This window comes from Chiloscyllium plagiosum, chromosome 23, assembly GCF_004010195.1.
Source record: "Chiloscyllium plagiosum isolate BGI_BamShark_2017 chromosome 23, ASM401019v2, whole genome shotgun sequence".
NCBI lineage: Eukaryota > Metazoa > Chordata > Chondrichthyes > Orectolobiformes > Hemiscylliidae > Chiloscyllium > Chiloscyllium plagiosum.
Genome location: NC_057732.1, coordinates 49389286 through 49411772, shown reverse-complemented (window position 1 = coordinate 49411772; position 22487 = coordinate 49389286). Strand labels below are relative to the sequence as shown.

Genomic DNA, 22487 nt, shown 5'->3' with positions numbered 1-22487 from the left:
ACCTTGACCTCTTTCCACCTATCGCATTTCCGACGCCCCTCCCCCAAGACTCTCCTCCCTATCTTTTATCTTAGCCTGCTGGACAAACTTTCCTCATTCCTGAAGGGCTTATGCCCGAAACGTCGATTCTCCTGTTCCCTGGATACTGCCTGACCTGCTGCGCTTTTCCAGCAACACATTTTCAGCCCATTAAATAAGCAGGCAGAGGCCACATAGGCTTTGTAATGTGAGGGATAAAGTGGGTGAGAGGGACTGAGGCAAGATGTTGTAGGCATTAGTACGAATGGTAGAGCAAGAGCCTTGGTGGGAGGTAGTAGAAGAAGTGAATTAAGTTTGAATTAGTAGAGTGAAGATGGTGACACTTAACCTGGTGGAGCAGAGACGTTCACTGACTTTCTTCCTACCTTGCTGGGCTTTCTTCCAGATGGCTGAGATTGTAATGAGCTTCGGCCAGACTGACGACTTCTGGTGGTGTGGCCTCCTCTGGCAGTCCTGGGGCAAGAGGACGTTTCTCCTCTACAACCCCCAAACCCCTCTTGTCCCAATTTCTCTTTGGTTGCCATATCTGGGGCGAATGGCATAAACCATGCAGAGTGACTCTGGACTGATAGTGCTTGACTGGATGGATAACGACTTTTTAAAAAGAAGTATCCATGCCAGGGCTCCTCAGATGTCTCAGACGTGGCTAATACTTCTGGCTATGGATCGTGGGCTAACAAGGGCATCACAGGGGCTTGGTAGGTTGTCAATTAGATGAGTTGGGAAAATAGTGTTAGAAAATGCACTAGACCTGACAGAACATATCCCTCTATATGACAATTGATAATACTGATGTTGAGCCAACATACAATAAAAGTAAGCTCTAGGCATCAAAACGTTGAGTCTTTTAGTTATTTTGAATGCTGAAAGCAAAATTGCTTTTAATACACATTTTAGAAACAAGTTTGCATGGGGCACTAAATATTACACAAACATACTTCATTTGTTTTGGGACAGGTAGAAAGATGGAACATATTATTCCTGTAAAATATTACCATGAAAATCAGAAAAAATGCAGCACAAATCGGAAAGTATAGCAATATCATCCCGAATGTCAAAATTGCAGGCATCACAAACAAAAAAAAACTACTGTTTCTTGATTCGCATTCATAAAGGTTTTCATTTCCTCATGTTATTTTCTGTAACAAATTATTTAATAAATACAATAATTTTGCACTAATTTCCTTAGTGTCTTGAATTGTGAAAAGTATCCATTTGTAAAATTACCTGGTCCTGAAATATTTTTGCAAGAGGTGCGCAGTCTGTGGACTTAATAAATCTGACAACTTCAGCCACTGACCATTCCAATGGATTACTTTCTAGCACAAGTTTATCTTCTTCATTTTGTCTATTTTCCTACAGTGGATACAAAACAAATTAATTAATTATCACACTAAAATTTTTAAAAAAGCTAATGGGAGGCTGACAGCATCTGCAGGACTATGCATCCTTGTAATATTTGAGTTATTCATCTCAAGAGGGGGGAGACATTTTAAATAATGCTGTGTTGTATACACCCTTTTCAATGATCATATTTGTATGCAATCTGTTACAGCAAGGAGGTAAATGACAAAGAATAGTTTGAAGTATTGATACAATGGAAGTAATGAGCAGTTTCATTTATAGTAAGTTAACTAGATAATCAAATGAAATATTTCCCTTTCTCAGGCGTTCCTAAAATAATGTGAATTCAATGATTTTTATATTTGATCATCCGAGAAGAAATAATTTGTTCCTGTCTTTTAAATTACTAAATTTTTAGCTCACATCTTTATCTGAGCTTTACACTATCACCGTCTTTCTCAACCTCTCCACTGTCTTTTAAAGTGTCAGATTGCTTGACATTTTCTTAATTCATTCATGGGACATGGGTGTCATTGGCTAGGCTGGCATTTATTAACCATTGCTAATTGCCGTCAAAAAGATAATGGAGACTGGCTTATGGAGTCATACAGCATGGAAACATATCCTTCAGCCCACTCCCAGGGCCCCACCATTAACTGTGTAATTCCTGTCCTAGTTTCCTTTATCAATTCTTGAATTGTTATAATCTATTTACTAACAAAGGAGGAGTTCCAGGATTTGTACCCAGCAACATTGAAGGAACAGCAAAGTCTTTGCAAGTTAGGATATTGAATGCCTTGGAGAGGATTTTGCAGGTAGTTCGGTCTTGTTGTTTTATATCATATGGCCTGGGTTTGGTAAGTGTGATCTAAGGAGCCCTGGTGAAATTTTGCAGTATATCCTGTAGATGGTATACATTACTGCTACTGAGTGCCAGTGGTGAAGGGACTTATTGTTTGTGGGTGTGGTGTCAAATAAGCATGCTGCTTTGACTTAGATGGTGTCAAGCTTCTTTCATTGTCACAAAGCTAGTCCTTTTTTTTTTCTAAAAGCTGCTCCTTAGGTCAAGGAGACTCTGTCCTTGATGTTTTTTCAGCGGGGTAATAAACTGTGCCAGGCTCTGATCAGTCTGGTTTGATACAGAGATGACAGGGATTTTGAGAGACCTTTTGTTTTTTTAGTAAACAGATGAGACTTCAGGCCAAACTGACATGTTTTAGAAGTGACCTGTATAATTAAAGGGGAGTGATCAGCTCTCTAGCTGAGCTGAGCAGTTTTAGTTCAGTCTTGAAATGGTTAGAAGTTCAACAGGGAGCTGTGTGGAAAATCTCTCTCTCTGTTCTGCCCCTCAACTTCAAGCTGTGAGCATATGTTCCAGTTATACTGGTTTTTCAAGGGAGTTTGCTTATTGGGACTGTCATGTATATTTGGAACAGCATAATTAAGTCTAGTTGGATAGGTTGAGTTCTGTCGGGTTCTTTATTTGTGTTTCATTCTGTAATTTTGTGAGTAAAGCTATGTCTGTTTTAAAATCTAGTGGTCAACCTAGCTATCTTACTCCGGGTAATTTTCACTGTACACTTACCAAAACAAATTGCAAAGTTATAGACTAGGGCTGCCAGCGTAAGAATATTTTGAGTGGTCTGGTTTAGTCCATAACAGCATGTTATTGGAGTTGAATTCATCCAGGCAAGCCGGGATTCAGGTGGTGAGTTGCTCACTCAGGTTTCCAAGCCTCAGTCCTGTCCTTGTGATCACAGTATTTATAAAGTAGTGCAGTTCAGCTTCTGGTTAATGGTAACACCCTTTATGCTGATTGTGGGGAATTCGGCAATGATAAGGCAATTGAATGTCAATAGGCAATGGTAAGATTCTCTATTGTTGAGGATGATCATTGCCTTGCAATTGTGTGAAATGAGTGTTACTTGTCATTTGTCAGTCCAAACCTGAATATTGTCCAGATCTTGCTGCATTTAGGCATTGACGCCTTCAATATCCGAAGAATCACAAACTGTGTTAACCACTGTACAATCATCATGAACTTATGAGGGAGGGAATGTCACTTATGAAACAGATGCAAGTGGTTGGGCATATGACACTTCTACATTGATGTCCAGGAACCAAGATGAATGATCTCAAACAATCACAACTATCTTCCTTTGTGCTAGGGAGGACACCAATAGGCTTTCAGTTTTCTTCCCAATTTCATTCACACTAGCTTTGGAAGGACTCCTTGATATCACACTTGGTCAAATGTGCCACAACTGGCCTTCATGACAAATGTAGTCACTCTCATTTCACCTATGGAGTTCAGCTTTTTTGTCCATCTTTGAATCAAGGCTGTAATGTGGTCAGGAGTTAAGTGGCCATGATAGAACCCAAAGTGAGATTCACTGAACAGGGTTATTACAAAGTAAATGCTGCTTGATAGCATCATTAGTGACCCCTTCCATCACTTTACTGATGATCAGGATTACAATGATGGGGCAGTAATTGCCTGGTTTGGATTTATCCTGCTATTTGGACAGACCTGGACACTTTCTACATTGATGGGTACAGTATTGTTGCTGCATGGGAAAAGCTTAGTTAGGAATGTTGCAAGTTCTAGAGCATAATATTATCAGGACTTTTGCAGTACCCACTGCCATCTGCCATTTTTTGATATCAATGTGGATTGATTCAAACTGGCAGACAACTGGCATCTCTGATGCTGGAGACCTCAACAGGAGACCATGATGGATCACCCACTCAACAAATCTGGCTGAATATTGTTGCAAATGCTTCAAGTCTCATCTTTCTGCGCTGATGTTCTGGGCTTCCCTAGCCAGAATGGGATATTTGTGGAGCCTGAACTGGATGTAGCAGGACTGCAAACTTAGATCTGATCCATTGGCTGTGAACTGCCTATGACTTGCTGCTTATGCTGATGGTCACACAGGTATTCTTGCATTATAGCTTCACCAGACTGATATCATATTCTTAGGTATGCCTGATGCTGCATGCCCTTCTGCATTCTTCATTGAAACAGGGTTGATCATTGATTTGATGGTGCTGATAGAGGGGGAGATATGCTTGGTCATGAGGTTGCAGGTAGTGTTTGAATATAATTCTGCTGCTGGCACAGCATCTCATGGATGCCCAGCCTTGAGTTTCTAGATCTGTCTGAAATCTATCCCATTCAGCACAGTGGTAGTGCCACACAGCACAATGGCGAGCATCTACACAAGTGCTATGAAGTGGTCACTCCCACTTATACTATTACAACTGATATATTGGTGAGGATGACAATGTTTCTTTATCTTGTTGATTTCCTCAACACCTACTGTAGTTCCAGACAAGTAGCAATGTCCTTTAGGACTTGACGATCTTAGTTAGCAGTGGTGCTACTGAGTAACTGTTGGTGGTGGACATTGAAATCTTCTACTGAGAGTACATTATACACCTTCACACCTTCAGTAACCTTCTCCAAATGGTGTTCAGCATGGAACATTGCTGATTTTTAAGCTGAGGGCAGCTGCACATGGTAACCATAAGGAGGTTTCCTTGCCCATATTTGACTTGATATGAGGCATTATGAAGTCTGCAGTCAATGTTGAGGACTCCCAGGGCAAATCCCTCCTGACTGCATATCACTGAACTGCCACTTTTGGGAGTCTATCCTCCTTGAGGAACATGATCTGCTCAAGGATAGCAGTGGCAGTGTCTGGGATGTTGTCTATAAGCAAAAGTTTCACGAATATGACTACGTCAGGCTGACTAGTCAGTGTGAAGCTGGGTTTGCAACTGTCATTTACAATCCCTAGGTTGATTCAGATGGTCTGTCCAATTTCGTTCATTTGAGAATTTTTACAGTTTGATACAAATGAGTGGCTTGCTAGGTCTTGTCAGAGGCTATTAATGGTCAGCTGCATTGGTATGGGTCTGGAGTCAAATGTACGTCAGAACAGGACAACAGATTTCATTCCCTCAAGGGTATTCATGAACCAGATGGATTTTTTACAACAATCAACAGTGATTTCATGGGCATTATCTTTTTAATTCCAGATTTTTAAGAAATCCAAATTTGCTCATTTGCCATAATGGAATTCAAATCTGTATCCCTCGTGCACTACTTGGGTCTCTGTGTTACTATTCCAGTGAAAATACCACTGCCCTGTTGACTCTCAAGTGAAATTCAGTACCGTTTAAGCAAATATTTCCTCAAAAAAAATCAGGAAGATTGATATTATTTTGTTTGGCTTTGCCTCGCTTTCCTGTCCCCAACAAATTCTGCCATTTATTCTCCAGCGACTGGCTACATCCGTCACATTTGGTAAATGTACAGAGCTAGCTCATTCTTCTTGTAATCTGGGGGCCATATTTAAGTCCAGGGAAAATTTCAACTGCACATCCATACTAAGATCAGCCTCCCTCTCCTCATTTAAGAAGCTCCTTAAACTCATCTCTTCACTTAAACCTTTGGTTATAATCCTTAAGAATACCTTATGTGGCTCAATGTCAATTCTGTCCAATAACATTTCTGTGAAGCACCTTAGGATTTTTACAATGTTACAAATACTGTATAAATACAGGTTGTTGTTTTATTAGAAATAGATTCAACATGAAAATATAAAGTAATTACAGTTCACTGAACACATTTACCTTTGGTGCTGAACATTTGAGTGAATCATATTTGTCATCCTCTGAAAGTGACAATGTCCGCACCCTTCTCTTTAGCTTTGCCCTGTCTACTTTGTGAGGCCGGGGTAGTTCTGATGCTGATCTCAATCGCTGTAATCGTTTTGGTTTGACATCAGGCAATTCAGAAGATGTATCTGTTTGATCATCGCGCTGCTCAGAGCTTGTTCCGTCACTTCCAGTTTCATCTTCTATCATATCTTGTCCACCTTCCTTCTCCTCTCCATTTTCCTGGAGTTATTTTCAGATAAACACAAAATGTGAACATGAAATTAAAAGGTTAAACATAGATATTTTTGCCAAGGTTTAGAATAGTCGTTATTCATTGCCTTCAAACTTAAACCTAGCCTAAGGTACAATAAAAATAGATGTATTCATGTCTATAATCCATTAAAGCATTTGTTCTAACCTTATAATGTCCCCACAACCCTCTCCTCCTGCATCTCATTCCTGTACATATTAACATGGTCTCTGACTCAACTTCCAACTCTTCCACAACCTGACAATGTGCAAAATGTTTCTCTTGCTCTCTGTCCTTTGACAAAGTCCCTCATGGTACACGAGTACAAAAGATGAAGTCACATAGTATGCGGGGTGAACTGACCGCATACAGAACTGGCTTAGTCATAGGAGATAGAGGGTAGTGGTGGAAAGATGCTTTTAGGAATGGAGAGTTGAGACTAGTGTGGTTCCACAAGATTCAATAATGGGACCTTAGATTACTTAGATTACTTACAGTGTGGAAACAGGCCCTTCGGCCCAACAAGTCCACACCGTTTGGACTGTGGGAGGAAACCGGAGCACCCGGAGGAAACCCACGCAGACACGGGGAGAATGTGCAAACTCCACACAGTCAGTCGCCTGAGTCGGGAATTGAACCCGGGTCTCTGGCGCTGTGAGACAGCAGTGCTAACCACTGTGCCACCGTGCCGCCCATTATTTGTGATCTAAATAAATGGTTTGGAAGGAAATGTGGCCGGTCTAACTAGTTAAGTTTGGGGAATGATACAAAGATTGGTGAGTTGTGGATAGTGAGGAGGATTGTCAGAGGATATGGCAGGTTATACATCAATTGTAGGCATGGACAGGAAAATGGCAGATGGAGTTTAATCCAGACAAATGTGAGGTGATGTATTTTGGAAGGTCAAGTACAGGTGAAAATTATACAGTGAATGGCAGAACCCTGACGAGTATTGATATGCAGAGGAATCTGGGTGTGCAGGTCCACAGATCATTGAAGGTGGCAGTCAGGCAGCTGAAATAGTAAAAGATGCCTATGGCATGCTTGCCTTCATTTCAAGGAGCACCGAGTATAAGGATAGGCACTTTATGCAGTTAGACTATGCTTGGAATATTGCATACAGTTCTGGTCACCACACTACCAGAAGGATATGGATGCTTTGGAGTGGGTACAGAAAATAGTTACCAGCTGGGAGTTCAAAAGAAATGGGCAAGTGGTACGTTTGTTCACACAAATGGTGGTGAATGCCTGGAATGTGCTGCCAGAGGTGGTTGTGGAAGCAGACAACAGCAGCATTCAAGAAACACCTGGACAATTACATGGATGAGAAGGGAATAGAGGGATACAGATCCTGTAATTAAAGACAGTTTTCACATGGAAGGGCAAAATGTGTCAGCACAGGCTTGGAGATTCGATTGGCCAGTTTCTGTGCTATATTGTTCTTTGTTTTACGCTAACTATTTTAACCCATATATCATTGTATAAATATAAGTATAAAAGAAAATAAACCACAATTCTATATACCAAGCAAATGCTAAATCATGCCAATTCTTTGTGCTCAGATAAAAGTGAAATACTGCTGATGCTGGAAATCTAAAACAGAAAATGCTGAAGAAATTCAGCACATTTAGCAGCATCTGTGGAGGCAGCAACAAATTAACATTTCAAATCAGATATGACTCTTCTTCAGAATGTTCAGTTCTACAACTTTGAAGAGGAACTGTTGAAATTCTCCAGCATTTTCTGTATTTATTTGAGGGTCGTGCAGTTACCACATTTATTCCTGATGAAGGGCTTTAGCCCGAAACATGGATTTTCCTGCTCCTCAGACACTGCCTGACCTGCTGTGCTTTTCCAGCACCATTCTAATCTAGACTCTGGTTTCCAGCATCTGCAGTCCTTGTTTCTACCACATTCAGTCAGCTACCTGCAATTGCCTTTCTAAATAAAATGTAGCTGATACCTGTGGAGCACAATCCACTGATGTGGATGAGCGCTTTTTCTTTTGGACAAAACACGACCTGCGCTTTTTTCTGCGTTTAGCGGGTTTTTTGTTGTTGCTTTCTAAGGGGTTATATCCAACAGGAGGCCTGATGATTTTCTTCTTTTTTCCATAGTAATAAGCTGGGACAAAAATGCACCAAAATCAACATGAACATGCGAACAATGAACAATGAACAAAAATAGGCCACTTGGCTTTAAGTTTGCTCCACCATTCAATCTGATTTGATTTTAACCTCAACCCTACATTTCTGTAAATCACTGATAATCTTTCAGTCTCTTGGTAATCAAGAACCTATCCATCTCTGCCTTAAAAACATTTAAAGATCCCTCATCCGCTGTTTTTTGAGGAAGGGAATTCCAAAAGGCTGACAGCCCTTACAGTATAAATGTTTCCTAATTTCTAATGGGCAACCCCTTATTTTTAAACTGCAACCCCTAGTTCTGGCTTCTCCCACAGGAAAAATCTTTTCAACATCCACCCTCAGGATTTTGTATATTTCAACTAAGGCACTTCTGACATTTCTGAACTCTGAAGGATACAGGCCCAGCCTATCTGCCCTTTCCTCATAAGACAATCCACTCATTCAGCTATTAGTCTATGAACCTTCTCTGAACTGAAGCATAACCTCCCTGCAATTCAATTACCCTCACAATAAAATATAACATTCCATTAGCTTTCCTGATTATTCCCTGTACTTACTTACTAATCTTCTGCAATTCATGCATTATGATACCCAGATTACTCCGCACCATAGAGCTCTGAAACATCTCAGCGTTTAGATCATATGCTCTTTTTTATTCTACCAACTGGGCAATTTTCCATTTTCCACTTTCCCATATTGCACTCCATTTGACAGATCATTGCCCACTCACTTAACTTTATCTATATCTATTTGTAGGTTCCTTATGTCCTTTTCACAACTCACTTTCCTACCTATGTTTGCCTCATCAGCAAATTAGCTTCTATACCTTTGGTCCCTTCATCCAAACCATTTATATAGATTGTAAAGAGTAGAGGCACCAGCACTGACCTCTATAATACACCCTCAAGAAATCCTGCCAACCAGAAAACGACCCATTTATTCCCACTCTCTGCTTTGTGTCAGTCAGCCAATCTTGTATCCATGCCAACATATTACCAATTACACCATAACATTTTATTTTTTGCAATAACCTTTGTTCTGGAAATCCAAGTACAATACATCCACTGGTTCCTCTTTATCTACAGTACAAGTTACTTCTTCAAAGAACTCTAATAACTAATTAAATATGATTTCCATTTGATAAAACTATGTTGACTCTGCCTGATCAAGATTACCCTTACCTTATCCAAGTGTTCTGCCATAAGGGGATTAATAATAGCTTCCAAAATGCACACAAAATCATCACTGTCCATTAGTATTAAATATGCTTTTCGCATCAGAGAGCGGCGGGAGCTGGGCGGAAGTGAAGGCAGAGCGCAAAGCCGGTCGGGAAGGTAAGTGATTGTTATTTGAGTGGGTGTGTTTTCAGGGAGATAATGGACTTGAACGTGTGCCTGGGGAACTGGTGCAGGAATCCTTGGATCACTGGGGTATGTTTTGTGGTAAGCATAAATTCTACAAGAGAAACAAATTGCACCTTAATAGGTTAGGGACCAGCATTCTGGCAGGCAGGCTTGCTCCTGCAACACAGCTACGTTTAAACTAGGTAGGGGGGGGGGGGGGGAGGGGACAAACTGAATGTTTAAGAAAGAAATTGGAGAGAAAGTTAGAACAAGGGAATTCAAGAAAGACAACTGTATCAATGAGGCAGAAAACTCAGAAAGGGATCATGCTGTAAGGTTGAGTGAAATAGGGGTTGATGGGAAGGGTGAGGGCAATAACAAATTAAAAATACTATACATGAATGCACGAAGCATTAGAATATTCAAGGCTACACGTGCTATCGTAAGGACAGACTGACGGGCAGAGGGGGTGGGGTGGCCATGTTGGTAAAGGATGATATTCAGTCCCTTGCGCAGGGGGACCTAGAATCAAGGGATGTAAAGTCAGTGTGGATAGAGCTGAGAAATACTAAGGGTAAAATGACCTTCTTGGGATTATCTACAGGCCCCCAAACAGTAGTCTGGATGTCGGATGTAAATTAAATCAGGAGCTGAAATTGGCCTGTCGCAAAGATGTTACAACAGTTGTTATGGGGGATTTCAACATGCAGGTAGACTGGGACAATCAGAATGGTATTGGACCTCAAGAAAGAGACTTTGTGGAGTGCCTCAGGAGATGGATTCTTAGAACAGCTGGTGCTGGAGCCGACCAGGGAGAAGGCAATTCTGGATCTGGTATTGTGCAACGAATCAGAATTGGTCAGGAACCTCGAAGTGAAGGAGCCATTGGGAAGTAGTGACCATAATACAATAAGCTTCAATCTGCAATTTGAGAGGGAGAGGATACAATCGGAAGTGACAATATTTCTGTTGAATAAAGGGAACTAGGGAGCTACGAGGGAGAAGCTGGCCAAAGTTCAATGGTGCAATACCTGAGCAGGGATGACAGTGGAGGAACAATGGCGGATATTTCTGTGTATAATGCAGAAGTTGCAATTTTAGTTCATTCCAAAAGAGAAAATCCAAATTATAGTAGAAGATCAGCCATGACATTTTTGAATGGAACTGTCAGGCCAACTCTTGCTCCTTGTTCTTATATTATGTTATCTCAGGCATTAGCCTCCTCCCTTTTAGGATACCATATCATCCAATCCTCAACCCCCTGTTTATGTAAGCTGCGGTTCCATCTTCAGCCACCCTTTCATTTCTAAAGTTCTCAAGTATGATTCTAGACCTATATTTTTCACCACTCAATCCCCTGTTGGAAGCTTCCCAATCAGGATTCTGGATCTCACACAATTCAAGCATGTTCATCACCCATTTCACAAATGTAAGTGTGAGGACAGGGAAATGGAGTCTGTGGTGTCGTGGTAATGTCATTGAATAAGTAATCTCAAACTCCAGTCTAAATTTCTGGGGACATGGGATTGAATCCCACCATGGTAGATGGTGAAATTTGAATACAACAAAATCTATAATTAAAAGCTATTGAATGATGACATGTAACCACTATCAATTGTTGTAAAAACCCTTGTGATTCATGAATGTTTTTTAGGGAAGGAAACCTGCCATCCCTGTCTAGCCTACATGCGATATCAGAGCCATAATAATGTGGTTGACTCTGATATGCTGTTTGAAATGCCAAGCAAGTCATCGAGTTGGATCAAATAGTACAAAGCTGAAACAAAGTAATGAAAATGGATAGGCCATTGGGCTTTGGCTTGGACACTGGAAACAAAGCCCTGTACACCCTATAAAATCCTTCTTCTCAATATCTGCCTACTTATGACAAAATTGGGAGAGCTATCTCAAAGCCCCACCTGACGTAGTCTCAGTCCTGAAAAACTCCTTGTCAATATCCCAGACTCCGCAATCATCATCCCTGGTTATGGCCTGTCCTGGCAGCAGGCAGACCCACCAGAGGTGGTGGTACAGTGGCATATGGTCAACAGGAATTTTCCTTGACATCGTCAACATTGACTTCAAAATCCATGACGTCTTAAGATATCATGTCAAATCAACACAGGCAAGGAAACATCCTGCTGATTAATACTTACCATACCCACCTCAGTGGATGAATAAGTACTCCTTCATGTTGAACACTACTTGGAGAGGGTGGCAAGGGCATAGAATACCCTCAGGGTGGGGGCTTGGGTGTCCATCATCAAGTGACAGCATTATTATTAAGCAAGCTGGACAAATCCTAAGAACATGTCAGCTCAACAGGGTCTACAGCAGATGCTTCCACATCTGTGATGAAAACATTGAGATTGATCTCTTGCATGTCTCCCCTATGCTACCTCTGTACACTCAGACTCCTGGTCTGTTACCTACCGTCATATGTGACACGGTTCCATTCAGCTATCTCTGAGGCCAAAAGGACTGTAGTCAAAACCACAAGCTTTCATCATTGATTTCATGTTCCCCTCACAACTGTCAGACTGAATCTGGTGCTGTGTTTGACCAGGGGCTGCACTTATGATCTCATATCTCTTGCTTTCTCAAGAAGACTGCCTCTTAACATTGTTCATCTCTACAGCAACCTCATCCATGCCTTTGTCCCCTGGAGAATCAACTCATCCAATGATTGTTCTGGCCATCCCATCCACCCTGAAAGCTGTCTGCAATTTGCCATTTGTTTTCAAACCTCTGTTGTCTAAATCCTATCTCAAACAAAATCCGTCTTGCAGATCACTTCAATTGTTGCTGAATTGCATTAATCAGCAAACCTAACACTTAAACAGAAAATTCTTATTCAGGTTAAATCTTCTTTTGCTATTCCCTATCTCTTGAACATTCTCAACCCTATGACTCCTTCCCCCAAGCTTGCTATTCCTTTTCCTCCAGCTTCTTCAGCATCTCTCCCTCCCTTTGCTTCATTGGGTTTGATTATTAAATCCTTATTAAAGGATTGGACACTCTGGAGGCAGGAAACATGTTTCCGCTCGAACCAGAGGACACAGCTTAAAAATACGGGGTAGACCATTTAGGACAGAGATGAGGAGAAACTTCTTCACCCAGAGAGTGGTGGCTGTGTGGAATGCTCTGCCCCAGAGGGCAGTGGAGGCCCAGTCTCTGGATTCATTTAAGGAAGAGTTGGATAGAGTTCTCAAGGATTGTGGAATCAAGGGTTATGGAGATAAGGCAGGAATAGGATACTGATTAAGGATGATCAGCCATGATCATATTGAATGGTGGTGCAGGCTCGAAGGGCAGAATGGCCTACTCCTGCACCTATTGTCTATGAAGATCAAATAATTCATTCCTATGATGTTCGATAAGCTTAAACTAAAAAGTCAATGTCTACAGTTTAAGTGTGAGAAACATTGGTCAGGTCAGTGATTAATTGGGGTGATCTCATTAATATTGATGTGTCACTTTAAAAACTTGACAAATTGATTTAAATGACCATTCATATGATTATATCCGTTAAGAAAACTTTATGCTAGTTTATACCTTCCTCCTCATTATGTTATGTTTAGAATACTTTTTAAACATTTATTCTAAAGATACATTTCTTAAATATCCAAGCTACTCATTAAAATGAAAAACATATTGGTTCCAATCCTTTACTTGTACAGGAACTGATAAATATAGCACCAACAAATGTACAAAGTAGTTAGGTAGTATACCAATACTAATCCAAAGCAGCTGTATTAAAAGCACAAGAGTTGAGCAACTCAGAAGCTGAAAAAGCAAATTGTTCCCAAATCACTCTTAACAGTTCTCTGTAATCAATTCCAAGATGTACAGAACACCCTGTTCTGATTGCTTCTCCTTCCTTCAAATTCTTGCCTTACTTCAAAGTCCTGGATGAGAGAAAGAACTCTGTGGCCCAAGTGGATACAAATTACATTTTAATAAGACTAAAAGCTTGTCTTAAAGTTCTGTAGATAGCATAACAGGAATTGTAAAATTATATTTTACAAGGGCAGCAAAGGCTTTATCTTTTTGACTGGGGCATTGGTGATTCAAAACAAATAATGCTTGTACTGTACTTATATAGCTATGCCAATGCACAAATAAGCCGTTTACTAATAACAGAATTTGACTTTACAGCTTACTATTTCCAGCTCATGTATTTAAGACTGCTAGTTTGCCTAGTTATAATACTTACTGTATTTTGTTTTTGTGTGAACAGAGCAGTTCTCAGGACATTTCTCAGTTACCATGAGCGGTCCAAACAAGTTTGGGCAGCATTCTAACTTCATGCAAGTCCTTCTGCAGAAATCTGCAACCCGATCTGCTGTCCTTACAATTTTCATAATTGCCCTGTATGTTTTCCCTTTGTACCTTAGAATAAAACGATAAAAACAATCCAATTGAAACAATTTAATAAGTACTTTAAAAGTACAGCTGAAGTTAGACTATTTTGCTCCGCTCATTTTATTTATTAGTTAATTGCTTAAATTTCTCAAAAACAGGCACCACGTGAATCTGAAGTTGACAACCCACATTCTAGTTTTAACTGTGCAACCAGAAATAGTTATTTTTAAACTCAATTTTCAAAAAAGGTACAAGAATTGATCAGAAAATTTAAGGTCTGTTATGATTAGTACAATTTGAACTCCAGTCGCTGACTAAATTTATTCAATGGGCTGCTAAGACATATAGACCTATGGTTCCACACTTCCAGTTTGTATCTGTATAGAATTAGAATACCTCAATCAAAACAGCAATAGGGATGCTACAATTGTCTCAGCAAGGAAAGAGTGAATCAGAGTCTTTCCTTCCAATGGCTGTCCAGCAATCCTATCATTAACAGTTAATAGAAAAATGCCCATTTTGTTAGACAATGAAAAATACAGTTGAAGACTTTGCCTCAAATTGCTTTTTTTATTTGAAAGACTAAAGCAAAGCTTCTGTGATATTAGACTAATAACGATGTTAAAATAATCCTCTAAATAAAATATCACCACCAAAATATCACCTTTAGAAGAAAAACATTTACTTTAAATAAAATTCAGGATTTTCCATTCATGTTCATATTGGAAAAAATTGATAGATTTCTTAATCTTGCACCATGCTATTCTTTAGTCATTTCTTTTCATTTAAGGATAATATTTTTATTCCAAATTCTGATATCTTTATTCAAAATCCTCTTCATGAACGGACAGTATTCAGCAGTTTTACATTTTACATGACTTTGGATTATAATGATTTATCATTATAATCATTATCAAAATATTCAAGACAAAAGTACATTTGTTACACATGTACATTAGAACTCAGTTGACCGAACACCATAACATGCTTCAATAAATATGAACAATGCACTCAGCTGCAACAGCAACAGTCCTTTGTCAGTCTAAAAAGTACTAAAGAAACTCATACCAACAAGCTGAAAGCTAAAGAAGGAATTTATATCAATAATGCAGCAAATTGGTCTGTAGTAAAGGAATTTTAATGTTTGTTGCTGAGATTATAGGTGACAACAATATGGACTTATAGAGAACTTTCAATAAAGAGAATTTGTCCACAGGACTTCACGAATATGCATGGTAAAATTGGATGCTGAAGAGACATTGAGAGGGATGGTCAAAATCTTGGTCAATGTGCATTTTAAGGAGGGCTGTAAAAGAGAGGAAGAGATGGATGCTGAGGCTTTCAGTAACCACGTCCTTGTCTGAAATCAGGTCTTTTAATTGGGCACAGAGTACCGGGCAGCAAGGGACCAAAGTATCACCTGTGGAATGGCTTGTGAAGCAGTGTGATGCCAACAGTGTGGGTTCAATTCCCATCACTGACAGAGGATACCATGAAGAACTCTCCTTCTCAACCTCTCCCCTTGCCTGAGATAAAATTACCATCAGTCGTTCCTCTTTAATGAGAGAGCAGCCCAATGGTCTGGCAACTTGATCAGTGACAAAGTTGACAAGGTTTTCTCGGTGACATTTGCAGGCACAGTAAAACTGTCCCATCTCCATTTAATTCCTGAGCCATCACTAAATTAGGTTCAGGAATAAAGTGTATCAAATTGACTCATTAATGAGCCTAATCGACAGGCAGGACTTCCATATCATTCCTGATGAAGGGCTTTTGCCCGAAATGTTGATTTTCCTGCTCCTCGGATGCTGCCTGACCTGCAACCCTACTCTAATCTGGATTCTAATCTCCAGCATCTGTTGTACCCACTTTCGCCTAGGACGTCCATATCAATCTCTTTCACTCCGACTTAACTGGGGGGGGGTGCTTTGGCCATAGGACCACCACTATGATGAAATGGGCCCACCTGCAGTATTTCCCACCAAGTGCTGGATTAAATTCAGCACAACATTTCAGCATTGATACATAATATCTATTTATTGCCTTTCAGCATAAGAAATTCTATATATGTGGAAATTGTTGATCATTATCTGGCTTTAAGGAACAACTTGACTGTTTCAGAGATCCATGCCATAAAGCAAACACCTCTGGCAGGAAACTAGTCAATATTCAAAATGCTTGCTGAAGAAAAGGATATGCTGAGAGCTTTGTGGTACAGTGTGTCACAAAGCTGTTTTCGTTTTTCTAAACGCTGATCCTTTTCTCGAGCATACTATGTCATTGTTTTTTTCCAGAGGGGTAATAAACCGCTATCAGTGCCAGTTAGTTTGGTTTGGTACAGAGATTAAAGGGTATTGAGAGGCTTTTTTGTTTATGTGTAGACAGATGAGACTTCAGGCCACAGTGGTCATGTTTTGGAAGTGACCTGTGTAATGAAGGGGGAGTGGTCAGCTCTCTAGCTGAGCAGTTTAGTTCAGTCCAGAACAAGTTGGGAAGTTCAGCAGTGGATTGTGTGAACAGGTTCTCTCTCTTTCTGCCCTTTTAACTTCAACCTGTAAGCACCTGTTCCATTTCTTATATTGTTTTTCAAGAGTGTTTGCTTATTGGGATTGTTGTGTATATTCAGAACAGCATAATTAGGTCTAGTTTGGATGGACTGAGTTCTGTAGGGGTTCTTTATTCTGTTCTTTGTATTTCATTGTGAAATTTTGTGAATACATTTCTGTCTGTTTTAAAATCTAGGAGTCAACCTAGCTCACTTACTCCAAGTAATTTTCACTGTACACTTACTGAAACAAATTGCAAAGTTATGGTCTGGGTTGCTTTCTCAGGAATGTTTTGAGTGTTATGGACTAGGCCAGACCAAGACAAAGGGGGTAGGGACCATATAAAGAATGCTACATTCACTTGAAAGCTAAAATAAGTTACCTTTTTAAAAAATGATCTATTTATGTCCTTTAGCTGTTTTTATTTCTACACACTTAATTTAGTCATGACAACTTAACTTGATTAGTCATTGTATTTACTGCATCAAAACAAAAAAGCTCAACTATTCTATGTTTCTAGTCTTTTACATGCTAATTATGCATTTACTTACAAAAAAGCTTTCAAAGTAATTGCCTTCAGCAGTTCAATATGAATATTAAACATACTCTACACAAATAGAAAATCAGTTGTTTTAATTTTTCTTTTATGAGCAAGCCAAAAACTTATAGTTTCAAACAGGTAGCACTTAAAAGTATAAAACCTTGTATTGTACTTTGTATGCTTTTGGCAGCTAATTCTACATTCACATTGTAGTCAGAAAAAATAAAATAAGAGCATTTTCTGTGATCAAACATCATACTATAAAACCTAATAATGCAAAGTATAAACTCTATAAATTTCCAACAATACATCTTGATATAAAACAAATCTGATTAAAGAATATATATGAACATTAACCTTAATGAGGTGCTAATGTAGTCTCGAGAGTTGTTTTACCAAATCGGTCAATTATTTTAAGAAAAAAATGCTAATTATACAGAAATTATGCTTTCTCAGTGAATTTCACAAGTAAAAGCCCAAAACTAGGGGTGGGGAGCCTGCAGCCTTAAGGCCTCATGCGGCCTTCTAGGCCATTGTGTGTGGCCTTTTGAATGAATACAAATTTTACAGAACAAATCTTTTACTTTTATTAATTTTTTTTACCTTTATTATTTTTATTTTAATCTTAAAATGAATCTATTTAAAATACCAGACAGTAAAAGAAAATTCAATGAAATAATCCTCACAAACTAACCGCCACAATTAAACAATTGGTAAGTCATAAGGGCTATTTCGACACCTGCTATGTTCATGATTTAGTTATAATGCAACTCTAGAAGTACATAGTAGTTAGATTTTTACAAAATAATGTGAATTTTGAAGAATGTATAATTGAAGTTTCTTGGATGCGGCCTTATTAGATTACAACTAACATAATGCGGCCTTCCAACATGAAAAGGTTCCCCACCTCTGCCCAAAACCCTTGGCTAGAATTACGTTAACATCCACCTAATAACACCTGTGATAGGGTTAGGGTTAGAATAAAATATCACAATTAACATTAAATTGTAATTGTTTCTCTCCATGGATGCTGCCTGACCTGCTGAATACTTCCAGCACTTTCTACCTTTATTCAAGATTTTCAGCAACCCTGTTCCTTTAGACAAATGCAAGAGGACTGCAAATATCTTTTGTAATAACTCAGCAATTTCAAAGGCACAGTTAAATTGAATTTATATATCAGGGATGCAGCCTATTTTTCAGTGTAACTGCCAGTGATGTCTGATTGTGCCTTCTTCCATTGCCTACTGACATTGCACATTCAGTGTCAATGTATTGTATATTTTTAAAAATATTATTTGTATGCACTGTGTGTGTTTTAAAGAACTAGCTTCAACTAATAGTCATGTATTTTACTGTTGTATAAAGTTAAATGCACTTCTTGAAGATTACTTGTGATTAAAAGGCAACTCGTAACTTGCTACTTTTATCATTTCACAGCACGCGCACTGACAGTTCCAATACAATACTCAATAACTATGAAGCAACTGCGCAAGAGTACAGGACACCTGTTCCACAATGTGTGTATCATACTTCTGTAACAGGAAGTATTCAGGAAACTGCTGCTTTCTTCTTTCAGTTGAATGAAAGAATTAAGCTGATAAACATCAAAAATTGTGATTTATAAAGGTGCATAACAGCATGTGTGGTTGACTGAAAAACAGGCGAGTTACCTTTTGCAACTCACAGCTTGTACATAGTATGAGTTATTTACTCAATATTATTCAGTAACGTACTTATTCTGAAACCAACTAGTCACATCTTCATGTAAGCAAGGTTCCACTTACTTGGCTTTCAGTGTCTCTTCCTGACAGTTCCACTCTGGGTCATCTTCAAGCTGCAACTCCCGTAGCACACGGCCTGGTTTGTAGGCTGCATTAATCAATAGAGTAAGAACCTATTTTAAAGGCAACAAAAAGTACAAAGATCAATTCTAATGCTAATGATCTTAAAATTAAAATCAAATTATCAAGGGTTTACACATTTTGTCTGAATATTTCAAGTATATGAGAAATTGATTATTTGAAATTCTTTTATGCATCTGGTGACAATGCTAAAAGATTGGCTTTCTACAAGACACTTTAATGAGGCTTCTCTTAGCAGGTCATATCCTAAGTCCTGCTTGATGTTAATAGTCTAGAAGGCTATAAGTCAGGAACAGCAACTTGTACTAGTTCAGAACTCTTCTCAACATTCATTTGGATGAGTTCAGAATATCAAATAATAAATTAAATTGAAATAATTAAGTTGAAAAGACAGACCGTATTAGTTTAAATAGATTTGCAACATACAGAATTACATCCACAGTAAATTATGACCTTAGTGCACTCATGGTTTTTCATGTTTCAGGAGTGTCTTTGAATTTTTTTTTAAAATCAAACGTGGTTGCTCCTGTAAATAATGTTGCACAAAGTTCCAAAGTGTGACATATTTGCCAAATGGAGATTCTTCCTTAATTTTCTTTTTGTGCATGCTGTTTATAAAATTGAAACCAACAATAGCATGTTTTGTAATATTAGTTTATACTATCGACAAGAAGGAATTAAAAAACATTATGATTTTTTAAATAGTTGCATCGCAAGGCAATTAATTCATTCATTTTTGACCAACCTTTGGTGACTGACTAATGACTCAAATACCCAGGAGTAAAATTACTAATTTTGAATTACAATCAATTTAATAGAGTTTCAGACCCAAAGTTCAATGAATTTCGTTGCCAGTTCAAAAGAACAGCAATTCTCTTGCTCCCTCTCAAGGCTGAATTTTCAAATGTCTGTGGGATCAAAACAAACTGCGGGTGTGATTTGAAAACTGCAGACCTGGAGGTTGTTTTGCAATCATGATGCCTCTGAGATTGTGCCAAATTCTCAAGGAGCAGGTGGAGAGAGGGAACACAAAACCTGCTTGTCACCATATTACTGGGCCAATACACCATGAGTTATGATAGAGACCATTCACCCCATCAAATTCATGTTTGATTTCTGTAGAGTAATCCAGTCAATCCCATTAATATGGTCTATTCACACAGTCTTGAAAATTCATTTAAGGTGCTAAACAAGCATCTGAAGAGGTACAGTTTGGAACACGAGTTTCAATTTTTATTTTGGTGAACCTGAATAATCTGGTGCATGTTATTGGTCAGCTGTTGGGTTAATTGCAGGAAGGTTTGAAATGTAATTTTTGTGTGTTAAAAATGGAAATTTGATGGGCCACTGGCATCAGGTCCAGTGCTATAATTTGAATTTGTTCGAATAGCCACTTTCCTTTGCTTCCACTTCCTGGCCTTGTTATGAGTTGCCTGCTCAATTCAGCAAGGTAGCAGTAACCTCCATCACGGTAGCTCTCTGCCTTAGGTACTGATGGCAGGCAGGCAGCTCCTCCCTCCTGAAAGCTCCTGGGTGTTTCTATTTGAATGATGGGCTCACCTCCTGGCTAATTAGATCACTTGCATTTAAAAATTACATAGCAAGAGGTCATGGCTGAACAAAGGGGTTGGAACCTGGATTCCTTCCAGGTGGCAGATTCCTTCTCATGCATGCTTTCCTTTTTTATTCCTCTTCATTCTATCTATACTACTCGGGCTTTAATTGTAATTCATGCTCTTTTGTTGCCAAGCGTACTAATTTACTACAGTTAACATTAGAGTTATTACACGTGTTTAATTTGGAGGGTGGAATTTCAATTTGTCATGAAGTTCTAAATTTGGAACCAATGGGCATTTTGGCTTTCTCTAGAAAATATTAGCCCTCAATTTTGAGTATTCCTGTTAGTTAAGTAACTGGTTTTCATGTTTCGATCCAGCCTACCTCCTTCAGAACAAGCACACATTTTCCAGGTCCAACTGATTGAGGAAGTTCTGCTATTCGTCCTTTGTTGAGATATGGACCTGAGAAACAGCGATGATTGAAATATATTTTGGAACAGCAGTACTTGCCATTGGTAGTACCTACATAAAGAAAGAAAATAAACTTTTCCATGATTTGGGTTTTGTTATGATTAGCTATATTAAAATTGAAGAGACCTAACCATAACACAAACCTGTAATGTTAGACAAAGGAAGTAAACAATAAAATAAATGAAAGCTAGTGTTTACAATCTAAATAAAGATATACTTATCTTTGTTTGAAAACGTGCAGATATACAACTGATCAACAGAGAAAAGCAAAGAAAAACAAAGTCCTGATTTTGATCTGGGAGGGGAATATGACTGAGTGTAGAGAACAGGTGCAGCAAACTGTCTTGGGCTCAAACTAATGTGGCCCAAACAACATCAATTCCCAGGTCTCTTCAGAGGGGAGATTTAATTTACTGTCTGAAACTGGCAGACTGGCAGCTGGCGAGCAGGCAGAAGCTCTTCCTGCTTCACAACGTGCCTGAGAAGGTAAAAAAAAATTGACTTGCTTCAGCCTCTTCCACTCAACCCCTCTTTAGTGGCTGTATATGAAAACCATAACTGACTCTCCTATGCAAGTCCTCTATTAGAGGACAGTCAAGCACAGTGACAACATTTCGCATCAGAGAGCAGCGGGAGCTGGGCGGACATGAAGGCAGAGTGTAAAGCCAGTTGGGAAGGTAAGTGATTGTTATTTGAGAACTTACCTTGACGCCAACGGTCTTTTCGCATCAGAGAGCGGCGGGAGCTGGGCGGAAGTGAAGGCAGAGCGCAAAGCCAGTTGGGAAGGTAAGTGATTGTTATTTGAGTGGGTGTGTTCTAGACCCCAGGTCCTACAAAGTAGGGCGTCCCTCCCTCCCACCTCCTCTAACCTAAATTAAAGGTCCACAGACTTGCCCCAAAAAGAGGGTCCAAGGAAGTTCCTGTGGATTCAAGAGTGAGGCTTTAGCTCAGGAGTCTTTGACAAGGAGGTTGAGCGAAGTGAGTACGCCACAGTTGAAGAGGGTGAAGACATGACTGCCAAGCTGGTTCAGTGCGCTACGTGCTTGATGTGGGAGGTCAACGACTCTGGTGTGTCTGGCTCGTATAAGTGTGGAAAGAGTGTGCACGTTCAGCTACTGACAGAGCATATTGCTGCACTGATGAAAGAACTCGAGGACCTTAAGGCTCATCCGAGAGAATGAGATCTTTCTGGGCAAGACCTTCAGTGAGGTTATTATACCGACCATACCAGAAGAGAGCAGAAGAGAGCAGACGATGAGGAAGGCAGAGAGGAGACAGGTGCAAGAGACCCCGAGGGAAGTACCTGTCAGGAACAAGTTGAATCTTTTGGAAACAGTAGAGACAGATGA

The 22487-nt window shown here is 39.4% G+C and overlaps 1 protein-coding gene and 1 long non-coding RNA gene across 4 annotated transcripts in view; one reads left to right on the top strand and one right to left on the bottom strand.

Moving 5' to 3' along the window:
* The window catches only part of sfmbt2 (Scm like with four mbt domains 2), a 217983-nt gene that overhangs the window by 20231 nt on the left and 175265 nt on the right, over positions 1-22487 (bottom strand). For all 3 annotated transcript variants that reach the window (XM_043714122.1, XM_043714123.1, XM_043714124.1), the window contains 6 exons: positions 21050-21189; positions 19031-19140; positions 14008-14183; positions 8265-8425; positions 6025-6291; positions 1267-1395 (listed from right to left, as the gene is read on the bottom strand). In XM_043714122.1, coding sequence (XP_043570057.1) covers positions 1267-1395; positions 6025-6291; positions 8265-8425; positions 14008-14183; positions 19031-19140; positions 21050-21189 — 983 coding nt within the window. The remainder of the gene's footprint in view (positions 1-1266; positions 1396-6024; positions 6292-8264; positions 8426-14007; positions 14184-19030; positions 19141-21049; positions 21190-22487) is intronic.
* Positions 1-22487, top strand: part of LOC122561853 — a 54769-nt gene that overhangs the window by 13416 nt on the left and 18866 nt on the right. The window lies entirely within an intron of this gene.